Source organism: Grus americana, chromosome 9, assembly GCF_028858705.1.
Source record: "Grus americana isolate bGruAme1 chromosome 9, bGruAme1.mat, whole genome shotgun sequence".
Classification (NCBI taxonomy): domain Eukaryota; kingdom Metazoa; phylum Chordata; class Aves; order Gruiformes; family Gruidae; genus Grus; species Grus americana.
Window position 1 is genome coordinate 20514074 of NC_072860.1, and position 19381 is coordinate 20533454.

The 19381-nt window shown below is 39.7% G+C and overlaps 1 protein-coding gene across 2 annotated transcripts in view; it reads right to left on the minus strand.

Moving 5' to 3' along the window:
• USP13 (ubiquitin specific peptidase 13) overlaps positions 1–19381 on the minus strand; it is a 56158-nt gene that overhangs the window by 17703 nt on the left and 19074 nt on the right. For both annotated transcript variants that reach the window (XM_054835571.1, XM_054835572.1), the window contains 7 exons: positions 13505–13626; positions 12943–13085; positions 12557–12741; positions 7978–8072; positions 6093–6280; positions 4374–4445; positions 4015–4108 (listed from right to left, as the gene is read on the minus strand). In XM_054835571.1, the coding sequence (XP_054691546.1) occupies positions 4015–4108; positions 4374–4445; positions 6093–6280; positions 7978–8072; positions 12557–12741; positions 12943–13085; positions 13505–13626 (899 nt within the window). The remainder of the gene's footprint in view (positions 1–4014; positions 4109–4373; positions 4446–6092; positions 6281–7977; positions 8073–12556; positions 12742–12942; positions 13086–13504; positions 13627–19381) is intronic.

Sequence of the window (19381 nt, forward strand, 5' to 3'; positions counted from 1 at the left end):
TACTGATGTAACTGAACGGCTATCCCAAATCAGAAAATCTCTAGCTTCCAAGACAATCCTAGTTTTGATTTTCTCACCCTCTATACCACTTTAAGAAGTCTCCCCAACCACCTTAAATTGCATCCTCAAGACAACACTACTTATTATCCCTTTTAAATAACATTTTTGAAAGGGTCAGAATCTTTTACTCTGATTTGCCCTCATCCTCCATGAGACCAAATAATTTTCAAGACAATCCAAGCAAAAGTATATCTTTTAGTCAGCCAATCTCATTCTTTACTACAGTTGCACTATCATACCAATATAAAAATAGAACAAGAAGCATGAAATGGAAGGCACATAAAGCACACACTAAAAGAGCAAAATTTTATTCTTGGTTTCACCAGGGTAAGGTATTCCTAGACCCACTGAAATCAGCAGCAGATTCTCAATTTTAATGCTTTTTCAATTTCTGGCAGTACACCAGCAACCACATTAGGCTAGGATGCTCTTTAAAGGCTCTTGTAAAGAAACACTCTCAGTATTGCTTGAACAAAGAGATGTTCTAGGAATTTCTGAATCTTGGGTTATGTATCACTTCAGTGTCCTCAGCTGCCTTTCATCAAAGCTAGGACTGGGGAGACAAATGCATAAACCAGCTCCAATTACTATACACCAGGTTTCTTTCTAGGTTAGAAGTAAGAATATGGCAAGGTGGCACATTTGCCCTGATGTATAATGTAATGAGTTTGGAATTAAGCCTTGTTTCCATCTATGCACTTTTTACTGGCCATTTAAGCAGAGAGAAGAGAAACATGCCATGTGTGACAGTCTATAGAAGAGGATTGGATCTTGCCCTCTAAACCCTTTCCACCTCAAGGACAAGAAAAACAACAAAAGAAATGGCCAAGCTCTAAACAGAAAATCAAGTACTAGCAGATGACCCTTTAGGCTTTCAGCCTGTTTTTAATGTTAAAGTGGGTCCAAGAAAACTGCTGCCATTTCCAGGCTAATCTCCTGTGGTGAAAAATTTTAACTCCACACTACCACGAATATTTATAGAATACCTAGCATACTTTCCTCATCAACAGTTGCAAAACAGTTTAGCTAAATATAGACTGTGCTGGACCACTGCAGATCTCATATGAATGCTTTTACAGGCAACAGCTCCCAAAAACTTTGGATGAATTCCAAAGACCCAGAAAGCTACAGAACTTCTTTGCATGTAGGAGGGGGAGGAAAAAAAAAAAGAATAAAAATAAAATTAATAATTGATTTTATAGACACAAAGCAGAAGCACTTGAAAACCCTGAAGGCCTAAAATTCTATGCATTTATATTTATTATCAATGTCAGTACAACTCTCCAGATGACAAAGTACTACCTGTATGTATACCAGTATTAACAGGGGGAAAGACAACCTACACACACAAACAAAAAAACCCCACAACCAAACCAAAAATGAAACCGCAACCCCCTAACTAACAAAACAGATTTGTAATTCCATGGTGAGGGAGTGGAGAAAATATCTATACTTGATTTTTTTGCTAAATAAATCTTCAATACAAAGAAGAAAAGCAGTAAAAGCTTTGAAATCTTAATACATGCTATGAATTGCTTGATAAGGAAGTAATCTGAATGCATGTAACTACAACTTTATTAAACTGAAGTTATGACCAATACAAGTACTGTTAAATTCCAGCAGATGGCTACTGCTACCTGACAGGGTTTTATACGATCTGCCATTAAAATGTTCTCAACATCTCATTGCTAGTAGTGGCTGCTGGGCTAAACATGGAGATGTAGCTTTATTCCCTGAACTTCCAGCACATTATTCTTCATTCATATCCTGCATGCATTTAGAAAGCAGGTCAGTCAGTATACGTAATTTAATGTGAGGAGTCTGATGAAATCTATTCCACTATTCCTTAGTCACAGCAATACATTGATAAGTTTTAAGCTTTATTTAAAGGAAACAAGCAGGATTCATTTGTTGTTCCAAAAGAATAAATAGCTACTTTACAAAGCAATTACTCAGGGACATAGGACTTTCAGATCATGCAAACTACTCTGTATCAGATCTTTGTCCAAAATCTCCTTGGCATTCTGATTTCAGAAGGAGAAATTCCTGTATCAATAACTGATAGATGAAGGTAGAGGAAAATATCTATTTCCATGGAAACTATCACCTTACTTCTGTGACAGAAGCATGGATGACTTCTACAGTGTATGAAACTACAACTTGGTATCAGAGATTCTTTCTCCAAAAAGACAGCTCTTTTCTACAAGTAGTATTTTCAGTATTGGTTATTAGTTGACCTTTAATTTTAAATATCCCATCTGTGGAGTCTGTGGTTTGACTCCACATGCTGCTTGGGGTCACAATAACAGAGGCTGGCAGGGACACAAATACATTCTAGGTCCAGTTTTCCCAGCATCACACTAAACAAGGTGTTTCAAGGTAGATAGTTTGAATGGTAAAACAAATCTAAAATAACAGATTTGAGTAGATAACATTGTCCCAATAACTAACATTTTGCTTAAGATAACTGTTAATGGGATGACTCTAGGGAAAACAAAGGTAATTCCAAAAGCAGCAGAGTTTGAGCAGAAAGGCAAAATCTGAACTAATCTTCTCACTCCCCAAAGGCTGATGGAAACTTACACCAACTTAAAAAAGATAAGAAATTTTCCATCTCACCACTAAGCTACTGACAGTTTTTCTTCTTCATAAAAGCAAGCAAGAACAGGTAAAAAGATAAACCAGCAAATCAGGCAGTTCCCATGAACCTTGTTAATACAAATAGATCAGTCAGGCCTTCGTCAAGAATCATCCTTACTGCTAAAACCAAAAGACTGTTGGACAAAGAGTATGAAGAGGCTTCCCGATGACTGTGAGAGTGAATGTATTCATTGCTGGATGAGGGAAAAGCACAGACAGATGAAGACAGATCTAGGGATGTTACAATGCCAACACATGCCTTAATGATTTTTGCAGCATAAGAGAAACAAGCAACTTTCATGTTGCAGAACACCACCACAAAGACACTATGAAGATTACAGAACCAACGATACTGGAGTTCTCAAAGCTAGACACTAGCTAACTATTGTGAGCTAAATACCTGTTTTGCTGCAAAATTACTGCATATTACAATGAAAATAAAAAGACAATCTCCCACTGGTAACACTCACTATGACAGAGAAATAAAATTCGTTATTATATGAACATGGGAAAAAAGGTTATTTCATCCTCCAATTCCACTCTCCTTTGTGTCTGGCATGTTAGCAATACAGTACTTGCCTCTCAGCATATCTTTGTTCTGAAATTGCCTATTCTGAGAAAGCAGATTCCAAGGTTTTTTCTGTTGTAAATTATTAAAAATCAGGACATATACATTGATCCCCCGAGGTTGTCCAGCAATTAGAGTTTCAATTTATATCCAAACCCACATATAGTCCTATGTTTCCAGGATAGATCCCACTGGCACAGACATGCTTCTACATGATTTCTGTACCATGAAATACTTGAATAAAGCCCCAGGGCACATGGCTCTGCATGGGCCCTCCTTCATCTACATGAAAGCCTCCAGCACCACTTAATCTTGCATTACCTAGACAGCTTCTCCTGAAATCAGATGGAATACTGTCAGACACTTCCTGGAAACAACTCTTTAGCTCTTTATACTTCTTTCTGAAATTTAAAGAGGGTTTAGAAGTTTGTTTCCAAATACTCAAGACTCTCTAGATAACTTTTTTTTTGTTCCTCAGAAAACATAAACGTAAATTGCAAGTTCTACACACTTTTGCTCTCATCACTGGAGCAGCAGAATACTTCATTAGCAGAATCAATGGTTGCTTTAATGGTTTGCACAAATAACCACTGACTAATATATTCCTGACTAGAATCCTGCACATTCCACCTTGCTAAGCATCCCATGCTGGATCCACACGTGTTCTTCAATGCCCGGCACCTGTTCCCTTTTCTCAGGATATCACTTTTACCTAGTTACCAGGCTGTACAAACTCAGTCAAATACCTTGTGTTCTTCTTTCATCACCTGCTCAATAAGCTCAGATTTCATGGGTGGCTTAGAGTACTGGCCTGAAAGGAGGCCGTGTCCCAGTTTAGCCCTGTAGGGAAGAAAGTGGTAAGGTGGAAACGAACGTGAGAAAAACAGAAAAGAAAATATTTTTATTCCAAGCAAAAAGAGAGGTTTACTGCCTTTGCCCCCCTCATGAAACATCATTACCTGCAGCTAAGCAGGCAAATCTTCCCATTCTACCTTGTGCCATATCTCACTTTCAAGCCCATGCAGACATGTTGTTTTTCCCTGCCATTAAATTATTTAGATTCTATTTAACTTGACCAAGTAAATCATTAAGAGGTGTCACTTACATCTGAGTGTTGAAATCTTGTGTTGGATCAAGAGGAGAGTAGTCAAATATTCGTGGAAGGTTTCCCACGTACCTGGGAAGCAAGAACAGATCAGAAACATTGAAATATTGCAGCTAGATTTACCCAAGGATATCCTAATAGATCCTCGGCCGTGACGTATCAGTAGGCTTCCTCTGTGCTAACAGGTCAAATTTTGCATCATAGCAATGACTTTATCTCTGGTGAGTGCTTCTATCATGGAAAAATAATAGTTAAAAAATTAGGAAATGGACGCTGAAGTTTTGCTTAGAAGCTTCTAGATATAAAGGATATGGTGGTGGTTTTCGTCCAGAATTTAAATTCTGTTCCTTGATCTTGAAATAGCTGCAGGATGGTATTTCTCAAAACAATAGAGCTGCGCTGAAAACCAATGTACTTTCTACTCCTAACCAAAATCACCAAATAAATTCTAAATTTGTATCAGGACCAAAACATGTAAAAAGAATGTTTCTATTGAGTTTCTTCAGAGAAACAAAGTCTAACTCCTAACAATAAACACTGAGGTATACACTGTGCTAGCCAGTTTGTTGGAAAGTGAAGCATTTAGTAGCACACTATCTGAGCATTGCTCCCCTTGAGCACAAGGGAAAACAGGCTAGGTAGGTATGGCCATGTTGAAAGAACGCCTCCAATTTCTGCCTGGTCCCTCTTTCATCAAAAGATCTCCACTACTTTGTTGATACTAAGTGCTCCAGGTAACTCCAAGTATCAAGCTGTGGGAAACATCCTCCCTTAGTAAAGTCCATTTTGACATTTTTGAAAACGGAGGTAGGAAAGCTGGCATTTAATGAATCTACAGACTGTACTCCATATGGCTAACAAAGTAAACAAACACAAGTTTTCTCTTTCTTCTCCAGAAGGCAATTGCTACATGAAAACCTGGGAGCCTTTCCAAAATCTAGAAGCCTTACTTCCAGCACACACACTACTACTGCTGTGGAATGAAAGAGCACTCTGAATTTTATTGCAAACCATAGACTGTCCTTTATAAAAAGGCTTCTCTCTTTGGAGTGATGTGTTCCGTTTTTATCAGTCAGGAATATTTCATTTTCTTCTGTTGTGCTTTTGCCCTTTTACTCTCTTAATTATTCAGTGGACAAATAAGCTCACACTACCCTTTTCATTAAATGAGGTGGTTTTTTTTTTTTAAAGTAAGAATTTTAATTACAAAATGCCTCTGATAGTTTCCCTCTTCTTAGCCAGACCTGCATGCAAAAGATGCATTGCTTTTCACCAGCATGGATCAATATTAACATGTTTGTGCCAGTTCATTTTTTTTGCACAAACAACACTGCAGCAATAGAATGATTCCTGCAGTTATACAAAGGCATAGGCCAGTGCAAAAAACCCTAATGTGATACCGATGATACCAAGATAAATAGACATATGTATGTATGCATATAAAAAGCAGTACAGAGCAATCAAGTTTACGAGGTGGCACGTGATTTCCCATGACTGAAGCTAAGCGAGTAAGTTCTGATTTCAAAAGCAGATTGGGTTTTATGTTCCAAGCTTTTCCAGAACAGAAAAATATAATCATTTAATCCTCTAAGCAGCCACTAAACTGACTGAAAAAGACCTGTTTGCAGGTGAGACAAAAATTAAAATACCATTTTGCTTAGAAGAACAAGACTGAGGAATGCAGCAGCTAGTGACAAGAACTAGTTCGAAGCTACTTACGCTCGCTGGAACTCTGGGATGCTGAAAATGGCTTGCATGACGGCATTGAGGTAGCAACTATTTCCCAGGTTCTTCATGCCAGTGTATCCTGGGCCATACATGGGCTTGAGTTTCGCACCAGCTTCCTGAATCACTTCCCATTCGGAGACCCTTGGTTTTATATCGTTATCTCTTAGTCCATTCTCTGTCTGAAAGCAACAAGATTTTTTAAAATCTGTTTAACTTCTACAACAATTATGATGCTGCTATCATCATCACCAACTTTGTAATCTATAGGCTAGAAAAGAAGACCTAAACCAATGGATAATAGGAGGTAAATGCCACGTGTAGGACTATAAGCTACAAGTATCATTCTCCTGTTTCTCTCCCACCCCCAATAAACAAACAAGATCATGGTCAGAAGGCTAGCAGCTTGTTCTTTCAATATACCTCTTAGCTCATTAGCACAGACCACTGGCTCTTTGAGTGTTCCTAGTCGTGACCTCAATCCCAGCTGGGCGCTTCACTTCTCTTAGGGCTGTAACCTCAAGCCTCAGCATAAAAACATTGCATTTTTTCAGGTTTCATATTCCATTTGTAATGGCCAGGAATAGCTGCTGCTGTAGAAGCTGATCCTAGCAAACAAACCAGATTAAAAGCTGCAGATCCAAGAACTCTGCCCTTCTTTCAAATTGGAAAAGCCAAAATTTGTGATGCTGAAGTTTCTCCCCTTTATAACTCAGCTTTCAGCTTGTAGGTACATAGCTTGTTCACAGCTTGTAGGTACAGGTCACTACACTGTCATTGACTGCTCACTACCACTTCACTAAGAATTTTTCAGACTGGTCTGAAAACAGGAGGTGAAACCTTTGCAACAGCTGAAACTAAGTTTTCAAGGTTGCTGAGTAAAGAAGGTTTTCCAGAAAGACCATTGGATAAAAGAGACTTTTTATTCATGATGTTGCAAGGAAATGAGTATACCAAATATATTATTAGTACCATGAAGGCCTTTGAAACTGCAGTTTAACTCTTCTCTATCATTTTAGAGTTATTATTCGTTTTCTCTCCACTTGGACAATGAAATACATTAAAACAGTGTCAGGTTTCTTCATTTTTAACAGTTTCCATGATCAAGTTCTCGTAATACTAGTCTATGTGCTCAAATGAAAAATAAAAAAACCACCCACACCTGTCTTCATAACCATGTTCCATTCAGACTTCTTAGATCATTTAAACAGAACTAGAATCAATATTCACTAAGATACAAATTATTAAAAGGACTTCTTTACTAATACAAACCAGCAACACGTTCAGGAATGGGACCCTTTTTGCCCCAGTCCGTTTCTAATGTACCACGCCATAGATCATGCTACTTTCTAGACTTGAATGTATTTTTTCATTTTGTAATGTATTTGTTGACAAGATCTAAACTGAAATTTATAACTTTGCATAAAGAAACTTTCAACCAGTTTTTAATTATCCATTGCTTATTTTTGCTTAAGATTTGTATCTGTTTACACATGCAATAGGCTTTCCTTCTCTCACTGTAATTAAATATTCTAGATATTCTTCTCTAATTGAATGAGGTTTTTAATCTTGAAGGAAAACGGTATATCACACATGAGAAATTAAACATGTAAACTAAAGGCTACAAAGGAACTCTTTTGGAAGGCAGCTTTTGGAACTGAGAGTAATGATTCATTCATCTCAGACCTCAGAAAATAAAACATGAACTGGCTGGCTGAACTTTACAAAACTAAATACTATCGTAACAGTCTGAAGGAATCACACATATCATATATAAGTATATAGTAGTATCATAAGTATAATTCTTTTCCTGTTTCTCTCTCAACCCCAACTAAACAAACAAGTAAACAACAAACTACATAAGAGACAGATTTCCTACCACTTGCATCTGCAGCATATCAATTCCAAAGTGCGCCAAATGTTTTGCTATATGTGGATCTAAGACTGGCTCCTCTTCATCAAAGGAATAGACATCTACAAAAACAGAGAGAAACAGATGAGCTATAGTATCAAATGTTATCCCTTCTTTTTGTTTACTAACATTGCATTCTCAGTACAGGACTGCTTGTACAAGATGCCTAATTCATATTCTCCAAGTTCGGTTACAACCAGTGGAAAAATGCATGGACATCCATATAGCTCAGTAAATATCTTAAATGTTCTTAATACAATCACCTCAACTACTCTCCTCAAAAGAAAGTACATCCTCTCACAGTATTAGAACCTAAGAATATTTATACTGATCACAGTATTCCCTACCCCACCTCCCCCAATATAAGAAATTTGTAGGGAAAACAAGGAACAGGGCATGTAAAATTCTCAGATATGTGGCCAGTCCACATTTTGAACATGGTAATAAGAGATTCTGAATTTTTGTGGAGCTACTACATACAGACAGGCACATTAAAACTGTGAGTAGATGGGGCCAACTGACTACTGCCAATGGTATTTTAATTTCTAGTACAATTTAAGGAATCCATTTATTCCCTTTTCCCACAGAGATGCAGGGAGAACTGAGAAATTATTTATTAGAAAGAGGTGTTTATTGGATTGGACTTTGAAGATTAATCTTGTGGTTAGGGAGAAAGATTGATTTTGTGACTGAGGTGTCTTGCTTCATTGTATGGGAGATCTGGATTTCAGTTCTAGCTCTATGATAGGTCTTTGTGGCCTTAAGTAAAAGCCCATAAACATTTTGGCAGAGCAAAGTTCAAACTGTGGAGGGACGCAGTATGTCTAGTGATATTTTCATTATGAAATCAAGTTTAATAAATTCAACAGAACAACAAAATATTTGAGAGAAAAAACCTCATTTTTAGTGTTTACCAAGCAAGTCTTGTAACGAAGTTGAGTCCAGAGTAGGTTTCACCTACTTGAGCAAATAACAATAAAGCTGCAAGCATCATAAAAGGGTATGAGTGATAAGACATACAATAGTAAGACTTGAACAGGCCTTCCATCTTTTCTCTTCTCTGGCGTCTTCCTCTGTAATGAAGAACTACTGCCCTACTTTGGTCTCTACTCATACCAAAATCCAGAATACCTCTGCCAGTCTGCCTGCACTTCTCTCAGCCATGTTTCCTTCATGCCCAGCAGAGTTTCTCACGGTGACCTTGCCCCATATGATCAGATCTAAGCTGACAGAGAAAACTTAGCCAGGAGAAAGATGAAACAAACTCAGAAGAGAGCAGGAATCCAGATAAAGTCACAGCACAAATACCACATCTGAAAAGTCCTTACCCTGCTCTCTCCTGGCAACTGCAGACACTGACTCTGACTCAGCCCATCACCTATGTAAGATTTTAACAAAAAGGCTGCCTCCTTGAAGTCAGTTAGTACCAAACCCACACTGAAATGATAGGCTGAAGGTTAGCAAAGACCTCAAAGACATAATGCAACTTTTAAACTTTACCAGCACTATGAAAAACATTAACACTCTCAACCCAGAGAATTGTGCTTTTGAGTTGTGCTGCCAGCTGCTGATTAGCCATCAGACCCTCTATTAACATTGGTCCTGATGACCTCTCTGGCATGCGTGTGGCTGTAGCTGCCCATCTGCTGGAATTCCACTGTATTAGCAAGTGTGCCCAAGATGACATGACTGTTCATCCACACACAAGAGATCACAACATTCCCATAGTCTTCTAGTGAGGTCACAGCGCAGCCAAAAGATCCTGTAAAGTTCAAACACCTAAAGGAGTGAAATTACACATCAGCTGATCTTGGGTGACTACTTTCAATGTGGAAGCTTTGATTTTGTTTTTCCTCAGCTCTGGCAACTGAAGAGAGTGCAGCCATCTGGGACTACTGACCCAGAGCAGCAGATATGGAACACAAGATACATTAATCTTTGCTCAAGCCCAGCTCTTGTGTCATCTACCTTAGTACCTTCTGCTGTGTAGCCAACTTAAATTCATGGAAGACACAGAATTCACTTACTTAAAAAAAAAAAACACCAACAAAACCCAAAACAAAACAAAAACACCAACAAGAAACCCCCACAAAGAGCAACAAGTCAAAGAAAGAAGAGGAGAGCCCCCAAACACAGGTCCGTAGTGCTGTCATACTGACTCTGGTAGATAAGGAATGCAGACAAGTCAGTGAATGTGACACATAAAAGCTAGTATCATTAAAGTGAGAAAGGGGAAGAAGAGAGGAATATAAGGGGGGGAAATATCAAAAAAATTCAAGAAAGATTGAGACAGACAACACAGAATTTTATTAAACAGAGAATAATCATTATTATTCATATCATGGTAAGAAAAGAAAAATAACAATGCTACCTGTACTTCCTTTTCTTCCACAGTTCAAGTTTTACACCTGTTCTGGCTGTGTAGACATCACTCCTTTCTACTTGATGGGTAACAGGCAACAGCAACGTTGTCTCTGAAGAAACAAGTTGCACAGGATCTCCCAAAGAAATATCTGACTCTGGGGCATCCACATTGGCATCCACAAAGCTACTCATTCAAGTACCTGTCAGACAGGGCTTCCCACTGCCAGACCTCCATTCCCTTCCTCAAACCAGTTTCAAACACGCGACCTCACAATGACTTGAAATGAAATCTAATGCCATTGTCAAGAGGGCAGACTGTGCTACTTGCTGCCTAAGTAGTACTCAATCTATTGAGGCAAGCAACTTTTCTGACTCTCTCATGCATCCTGTCCAAGATCCAAGAGTGGAAAACAGAAATTTAGTTCAATTTCTGCCCTGATTCCAGATATGTTTGTTGACAGAAAGCTACAAAATGGGCCTAATGCCCCAGAAATCTTTCATAATGTATAAAACACAGATTTCTCAAGAAAAGACAAGGAGCTCTCCTCTGTTCCCTCTATGTACACGTAGGGTAAGTATAAGTAGAATACTGGCAACACCGCTTTCTCTTTGTTAATGGTGTGAAAAAGGAATAAGATATTTCAGCAGAGGGACTAATGCTTATTACTCCGCTACCATCACCTCTTCACCTCCAGCCCAGGGAAGGACAAACCAGACAGACTTTGCATCACAATCAGCTACGGAGCCTCCTTCCTGAAGCTCACCTGTCATCCAGCCCTATTGAGAGGTTATGATTACCACTGCAATATAGATCAGAGAGAGAATAATAACTAAAAAGGAAACAAGGAGGGTTGGGGGAGGGAAGTCTTTTCTATAGGGAAACCAAGTAAACGTCATCCAGAAGAACAAAGGTCTGTGGAGAACAGCTGCTGCCCCTCATTCAGAGGGAAGGATGACAGCCTGTCCTTTGTTATCCAAAAGGCCAAGTAAGAGAGGAAGCAGCTGATCGGTGGGAGGCAGGAGGACAGCAGCCATAAGGAAACAAGTACTGCTGCTAAAAATGAGAAGAAAAAAAAAATTGGAAAAAACACTAAAGAATATTCTGTTTAATTTGTAGATGCAGTTGAAAGCTACAGCTGGGCAAATCCTAAACACCTTCAACAATTGAGAGATTCAGATAGAAATCATCCAAGACCAGGCTCCTGCAAGGGAACAATATTCCATCTGGGAGAGAAAAGAATGAATTTTGCTCAGTGTTTCTGTGGCACAGCTGGTTGAATCTGACTACAGTCTCCTTTCCCTGACACTGAATAGGACTTAAAGATGAAAAACTCTCAAGCGATGTGTGTTAAAAAAGGGACTGCTCTAAATACCTATTTTTCATCCATATGGTCATAAGCACTAAAACCAAAATATAATCATGGTATGTGTTCTTCTGTTTTTTATTTCTCCATACAGCTGCAGCAAAAGATCTCTTTGCTTATGACTTTTTCAGCTTCTCATGTTTTAACTCCATCTAATCCTCACACACCGTAATTGTCTCAACAGTAACACTGCAGAACGTTACAGTCGAAGAACATGCAAACAAGGATACATCTATGGCTTTTTTCCCCTCTCAAGATCATCAGACATTTTACAAATGAGCATCACAGCAGCCCCATGAAAATGAGCACTCATTAGATTGAACAAAACGTTACCAAAACAATAAGGAAAAATAGCATAGATTCCAGTATGATAAAAAAACATGCATGCTGATAAGAACAGACTTTTCTGACTTTAAAATTCATTACCCTGTTATTGTTTCTATGTTACACGAGATTGAACCATTTGCCCTAGCAAATGTAGCAGAACTGAAAAATACCACTTCTCTGGATTCTGCTATTTCAAAATACCACCATTCTTTTATTATAAACCTACTATTATACTAACTCAAAAAACTATTTACAGCAAATATAAAATAGGAGAGGAACAGATAAAAAAGGTAAGGGCTTTCTCTGAATGGAGTGTGTGTTGTTCCATTCCCCCCAGACCTGATCAAGATTCACAGAATTAAAGAATTTTCCTTCCATATCAGAGTCTCAAATATTTGCACTAGGAAGCACAAACCCAACTGGTAATAGATATACACTGTTAGTCTCATGCACAAAAGATACCCCATCTCAGAACCTGCCAGGTGGCTGACCTGCTCCATCAGGAGTGATCGTTCCCAACTTCACTGCCAAGGGATAACCCGTCTCCTTGTAGTGCTCCATTGCATGCCCGTTCCCCCCACTGCCGTCAAAGAACCACTTCCCGCACAGCACTGAACCATCTGTCAGGTTTAGCCACAGATTCTCCCGCAGGTCACATTTTGAGCATTTCCAACCGCTGCAAGACAAAACAGGAAGAAATGACAGAAATAAGTAAGGCAGGAACCTGTCCTGTATTTCCAATAATGGTAGGTCAAACCAAACATACACTTGCAGCCTGGAGTCAGGCAAGAGAATTGTTGGATGAATTGCTGGCTTTAGTTCTGTTACTCTGGACTGTACTAGAGAGCCTACAATGTACAAACTTTATTACTCTCACCTGGGGGGAATTCTAACACCGTTGTCTAACTGTACAAGGGTTTTGGCATGTTTAGATGCCTGTAGCTCTTCTTCCCAGGAGTCAGGTTCCTGCTTCCTGTAGGGTGATTTTGCACTGAGGAGTGCATCACAAGCTATCGTCACCTGGAAGACAAATGTATGTCAATGAAAACCTAACACAATTCAGTGATTGGACAGAACTTGGCATTCAGCCCATTGCTAACCACATACAGAACTGGATATCATTAAGGCTATTTTTATACCTAAGTATGCACGTATTTTTCTACATTGCAGTTGTTATTTTAGCAGGAGAGCAAGCACATGTACTATGTGAGCTTCCTTGAGACAAGCTGGCATCACAATAAGGGAAGGAATACAGGAGGTAAAAGGAAATCCAAGAAACAAAGACAAAGCAGACTTAAAAGTTACTGACTCTCTATTATACCTGGTTAAGAAATATCTTTATGTAAAAACAAGCACCACATGTAAGAAAACAAAGCACCATCTCGATAAAAACTGAAGCAAGAGACAATTCCTATCACCACTTGCACACACTCACTGACCAGCGCTGGTAACTCTTCTATATTGGGCAATGAGATTTCATAGTGATCAGGAAATATAACGAGTTTTGCTTCATCTTCATATTCAAAGTCATCACTGTTGAGATCGCCATTTGTCTCTAGATCTGGAAAACAAGGTGGGGAATGTTAGGAGATTGTCCCGAGACCAAGGTTCCTAAATTGTGGCAGGGGTACCTGACATCAGCCTGCAAGTTGACACTGTCAGTGGCTAAAAGTGTTTGTGAAATCCTGATCTAAAGTGAAATCTGACCATCCTGCAAGAGGATGTTCTGAGGACCGAAATTTCCATCTTAATCTCATCCCCAGTCACAGTTGATTTGGCCCCTCTCCAAGCAGTGCACTGTTGCAGACATCGCATTCTGGGAAGCGGGCTAACAAAATTCTGCTCATTTCGGACAAAATCGGGATGTAATACTGCTGTGTCTTTTACCCAATATCTTGAAATAGTATACAACGTGGAGACCAGGTCACACTACCCATGCCCAAATCACAGAGCAGGAGCAATGCACCTCTGTTTCAGCCCCCCATATTTCCAGATCACAGACCTGGCTGAAACATGCTATGGCTCCCATCCATCTTGAACCTGTGGCCTTTCCTCCCATGAAGATGTCCATGGCTGGAAGTATTCCTGCATCTCATCCGTAGTCTCAAATAGCTACAGCAAGTACAGTTATGCCAGCATTATCCCTCTCTTGCTAACTCCACTCTGTAACCAGTGTAACTATCTGTTTAAAAAGCACTTCTTAAATAAAGCTTTCCTTTGAAGATTGAGCCTTCCATAGTGTTTATGTACACTCTTATTCCAGTGTAAAGATAACTTTTTTGCTTAATTAGGAGCTTTAATCAAGCAACAGCAGCTAAAATGCTTATCCAGAAATAAGTGGACCCAGAGAGAAGTCAGAAGGATATGTAAGTAACTAAATGGCTAGTGTTTATATCTCTAGCTTCATCAAAAACATAATTATCCCATAGTGACAAATCTTGCTTGGCTCCTTCCAGGACAACTGAAAAAGTTAAGACCAAACGTGCATATTGTGTCAGACATTTCGCAAGATTCAATTGCAAGAATAACCTAGGCAAGGATGGGATCTTATGGATCCTTCTCCCATCTGGAGATACTGGATCTACTGTACTCTTATGTATCAGACAGTCACTGACAGAACAAGGTTCAACCAAGAAAGAAGATGCATTAGTAGTAGCTAAAGTTGGTTCTTATTTTCACTCCAAGTACATGCGTATGCTTAACGAGTCACTCAATACTAAATGAGCATTGGCAACAATCACTGCACCCTGGGAATGCCTGAAATCTCAAATGTATATTTGGGAGAGAGGTGAGGATGACAGAGGCCAGATTCAGAAAACTAAGCTCTCTATTTACCCAGTGGGCAGTAACAGCCTGAACATTGTAAAGGATAAAACAAGTATCAAAAGATATTTTAGCTTGATCTGGAAAGACCACTTTGAGAGGAACATAATCCAGTTTCCATTCAATTCTTGGCTCACCTGCTGCACCAGCTAGTCCTGAGGGGTGACAACACCCTCTGTCAGTAACTTCCAGCAGTATGACCTCTTTCTCAGAAACAGCCAGTAAAAGAAAGCCCCTTCTCATCAGCTGAATATAGACATAAAAGCAAGAACTTTGTCTTATACTGAAGCATGACATTTATAAAGAAAATATTAACTCATTACTAATTCCCTGAATCACCCTATTTTCATAATGATCCCTTCCCTTACTGCAGCATAACAGAGATAACCAGTGACCTCACTTTACTCTGGGCTTCTTTCCTAACTTGTATTACAATTCTGTGTTTTGATAAAGGAGCGAATCTCAACAGATGCAGTGTGCAACAGTAAGCACTTTTGCTCTGTGAAGTAAAGAAACTGAGTATCTCCAAGTTGATGATACATATGGCAACACATCACAGAGAATTTTCACTTAGCGGCCAGCACAGCAAAACCAAAAGTACTGACCAGATGCTAAATATGACAGAGGGTCCTCAGAGAAGATAAAAACTCAGCGTGTGTTCAGACAGGTTTAAAGGCAGTAAACTCCCTTTACAGGGCCTGCGGTTACACATTTCACTCAGCCACCAGAGGGAACCTGAGGACAGCTCACATCGGCTGCTATTATCTGTAGGCATGTGTAAGACCTACAGTATTTTCATTTCCTTATGATATCGACATTAAGTTTGTAGTATTTACAGTCTGCTATATAGAAACAGCAATGATACAGTTGTCTGCCTTCAAAATTCAGGCACACACTTCAGCTCATTTCACAAGCCAGACAACAGTGACATAGTGGCTTCTTTACTGGTACTGACCTGACCTGCATTTGAACTAGTGATCCAGGGATGAAAGACTGAGTATCCTATTAGCAATCATCCACTGCCATCTAAGGACTTCACACACTTAGGAGCATCAGCCTCTTGTGTGCAATGGCTAGGGAAGGAAAGTCTTTTTACCTCCTCAAGCTTCATATCATCCATGTTACCAGAAAAGCAGGAAACGATGTCATGTCAGCATGGCATTCTGGATGTCTGACACACCGATATGGCAGCATCACACTTCTTATTTTAAAGTTACACACAGTCTTACAACAGTTCCAGGAAAACAAACAAACAAAAAACCCCATGAGTATTTAACTGGCGATTCTGCTTTTGAAGGTGACCATGTAAAGCTGGTACACTTCCACTCCACACACCTACTCCCTCTGAATAGGAATTAAAACCACCACTGGTCCTTTTTGGCAATTATCACTCTGAAGACAGTTTCTCAAGGTTCAGATCCAGTACATAAGAGTGGAAAGGACTTCTAAGGTCACTTACTGAAATCCCTTGATACAGCAGATGACCATATAATCTAATCTCTTTTGTTGACTGTCAGACAGCCCCCTTAATGATGTCCAGTTGAAAACCCCCAAATCACTACTCAATTTTAAATATTGGCTTGCACGTGCTGAGAGTCATAGTTACTAAGTTCAGTAAGAAGTTCTATCTGCATTATATTTTCTGTGCCTGTGCAAAAGCCAACACAGCTAGGAAAGCATGGCAGCAGATATAATAAAAACAGACAACTATTACTTTAGAAGGCAATGGAGCCCACACAAGATGAGGGCAGAGGTTGACCCCATAGCCACCAGGCACCATGTGCAATCTGCAGGCAGTTTCAAACTTGGATTTTAAAACTAGAGCCCCCAACATAAGGACATGGAGCTGTTGCAGCAAGTCCAGAGGACGCCACAAAGATGATCAGAGGGCTGGAGCACCTCTCCTATGAAGACAGGCTGAGAGAGTTGAGGTTGTTCAGCCTGGAGAAGAGAAGGCTGCAGGGAGACCTTATAGCAGCCTTCCAGTACCTGAAGGGGCCTACAGGAAAGATGGTGAGGGACTGTTTACAAGGGCATGTAGTGATAGGACAAGGGGTAATGGCTTTAAACTGAAGGAGGGTAGATTTAGATTAGCTACTAGGAAGAAATTCTTCACTGTGAGGACAGTGAGGCTCTGGAACAAGTTGCCCAGAGAAGCTGTGGATGGCCCATCCCTGGAAGTGTTCAAGGCCAGGTTGGATAGAGCTTTGGGCAACCTGGTCTAGTGGAGGGGTGTCCCTGCCCATGGCAGGGGGTTGGAACTAGATGATCTTTAAGGTCCCTTCCAACCCAAATCATTCTGTGATTCTATTAATTTGAGAGGAATAAAAGTAACTAGAAAAGAGGAGCAGAGGGAAATCTACTTGTAAACGGAACATATTTGACTAAAATTTACTCTAAAGGCATTGAAAAATAGGAACTTCCAAGCACTATACTTCATACAAAGCTGTTTCTTGGACAAGGATGTTCTTCCAAGATGCACTAGGAATAGAAGAATCTCTGGTCAAAAAAGAGTTTACTCAGTTCTAAGACTGAGCCACAAGACAACCAACCAGTTTGTAATCTTTTTTAAGAGCTGACAGCTTGATGGTGAATGCCCACATGACATTGTTCCCCTTCTAGTGGGCTAACAGCTTTACGGTGTCTCCTCAGAGCCCAAATTAAACACTGTGGTCACTAAAACAAAGTGTCCGTAGGTCAGAAGTGTTGTGTTGGGAGGCCAGGACAACAGGCAAAGCAAAATAACAGACATGTTAAAACAGAGGCTTGACTGATGATGTTATTTTGGGCAAACAGTCAGTAGAGTAAATTTACTCCAGCTCACAGGCATCCCTTTAGTGACGGTGAGAAATGCATTGCTGCTGAACTGACTGAAAACAGCAGCTGGAAGTGGAAGACAGAGTACTGTAAACCAACTCACCAGAGGGGCAGAAAAGGAATGCCCAGATCAGATTTAGACAAGTTACTAACTGACTGCACTAATAATAGTGGCATAAGGAGACTCCAGGCAGGACCCCCAAACAGGATTTCCTGTGCATATGGATGTGTCTGTGTGTGTATGAAAGGGAATACAAACATGAAAATTGAATGAGGAAGTTGACTAGCGAGCCTACAACTAATTCTGAAACCCCAGAAAGACATCTTTGTAATCTGGGCTTGGTCCTGCTCTCACTGAAAGCAATAGAAAAATCTGTATTGACTTGGAAGCAGAGGACTGAGTCTTTGAGACTGAGTCTCAAATAATTTCTTCCTGAAGCCTCTAAATAACAATGAATTGCAGCAGCAGCACTTTGCAAACTATAAGCTATTCTACTTCATTTGTCTTCAGACACGTTTGTAACACTGACCTTATCAGATGAGCTATAAGAAGAAATATTAAAAAAATTCACTTTACAGTCATAACATTCTCCTTTGTGGCAAAAGGAAAAGCAAAACTTTCTATTAGGATAATTTGGATCATTCACTACTTGTAAATAACATTCAAATTGCTTGCAACATCTCCAAAGCATTAGTATGCTGTTCTTATTGCTAGACATAGACCTTACCACTTGGATTTCTGGCACAGTCATGTGTTAAGCAAAGCTAAAAATTCAAATTGATAACTATTTCACTAGCAGCATTAGCCTTTGTTAATCTAGCCTAATTTCCAACATTCTACCTAAACCAGCAAACTATTAAGACTGTTAGTGTAAGGTAGTGATCATTATTTTATACTTAACTCAAGCTTAGATGGCAAAGCCAGAAAGCAACAGGTTCACTCATGGTCAAATCAGTTCCACTGTTACTGCTGGGGAGTATGCACAACTTTACTTGGCTAAATTTAAAAATATTGTCACTCAAATCCTCCTAAATCACAACTTTCCATTCACAGATATAAACTCTGTATGTGCTTACTTACATAAATATAAATGTAAACCACTCCTGGTAAAAGTCCTCTTCAGAAGCTTACCAAACAAAAACATCCTTACTGAAAACAGGGTTCTGCTACTGACTGCTATGAGATCTAGGAGAGCTAAGGGGAGCTGTGCTCAAATCCAGTACACCCACTCTTATGAATGGTCTTTATGCTTGGAAACGGTAGCCATAAGCACATTCACTGCCATAGGCAGGCAGGTGCCACCCAGGAAAAGCTCAGCAAATTTACATGTTCTCCCAGACTCTCTAAGTGGAAGTTTTCTCTTCCTTTCCGAGGCCGCCTGTGAAACCAGCTGTGTCATGGATACTGCTCCTCACTGACACTCCTCTCACCAGCAATTACCATCCTCACAGTTCTGCTGACAGAGCTGTTGATCTGAGTACTTCAAAACACTATTAATTGATGGTCTAAGTTAGCCCTGACTTTGCTCAAAACAGAGCTCACACAACTTGCTGCACTGGCAGATACTGCCATGGTAACTGAGCTGGAAGAGGACATCTGTCTACAGACAAGTTTTATGACAGCCACTCTGCCAGCTCTGTTTAGCCTACAGTCCAGGCTCTGGCATGGACCAACA